Consider the following 485-nt stretch of genomic DNA (forward strand, 5'->3'; position numbering starts at 1 on the left):
CTGGCATACGCAATAAAGCATCTCCTTTTTGTCCATGTAAAAGTGCTGAAACCTCCAGACTATTAAGTAATTGAAAAGATGCTTGTAAGTTTTTCCCATACACTTCAGCTGCTCGAAAGTGGTAGCAAAGAAAATGAAATAGATCAGCCTGGCTGCTGTGCAACTTTATTTACCAGAGAAGCCAACTTCAGGGTAAACACACGCGTCAATGCGCGCACCTGTGCGGGGCTGCCAGGCAGCTGCCGCTCGGTGAAGGGAAGAGGCGCCAGGCTAGAGATGGAACGAGAATGTAGAATGGGAGCAGTGTGCTCTCCATATCTTACATGGGCATATTTCTGTCCAACGTCAGCCGGAGATCTGGGACCCGCAGGGTGCCGGCGTGGGTCGGAGCCCGGCGCCTGTTTGTAGGCGGGGCCCATCCTGTCTACGCAGACCCCCACCCGGGGGAAAACTATACAATATCCACATATTGACACGATTTCTCT

General features: G+C 51.5%; 1 protein-coding gene across 1 annotated transcript in view; it reads right to left on the reverse strand.

Annotated features, from left to right (window-relative positions):
• The window catches only part of CCDC174 (coiled-coil domain containing 174), a 25,967-nt gene extending 25,548 nt beyond the window's left edge, over window positions 1–419 (reverse strand). Inside the window, exon 1 of the mRNA XM_014306700.2 lies at window positions 324–419. Coding sequence (XP_014162175.1) covers window positions 324–419 — 96 coding nt within the window. The remainder of the gene's footprint in view (window positions 1–323) is intronic.
• Between the last annotated feature and the right edge of the window lie 66 nt (window positions 420–485).

The sequence above is a fragment of the Geospiza fortis genome, unplaced genomic scaffold, assembly GCF_000277835.1.
Source record: "Geospiza fortis unplaced genomic scaffold, GeoFor_1.0 scaffold70, whole genome shotgun sequence".
Classification (NCBI taxonomy): Eukaryota; Metazoa; Chordata; class Aves; order Passeriformes; family Thraupidae; genus Geospiza; species Geospiza fortis.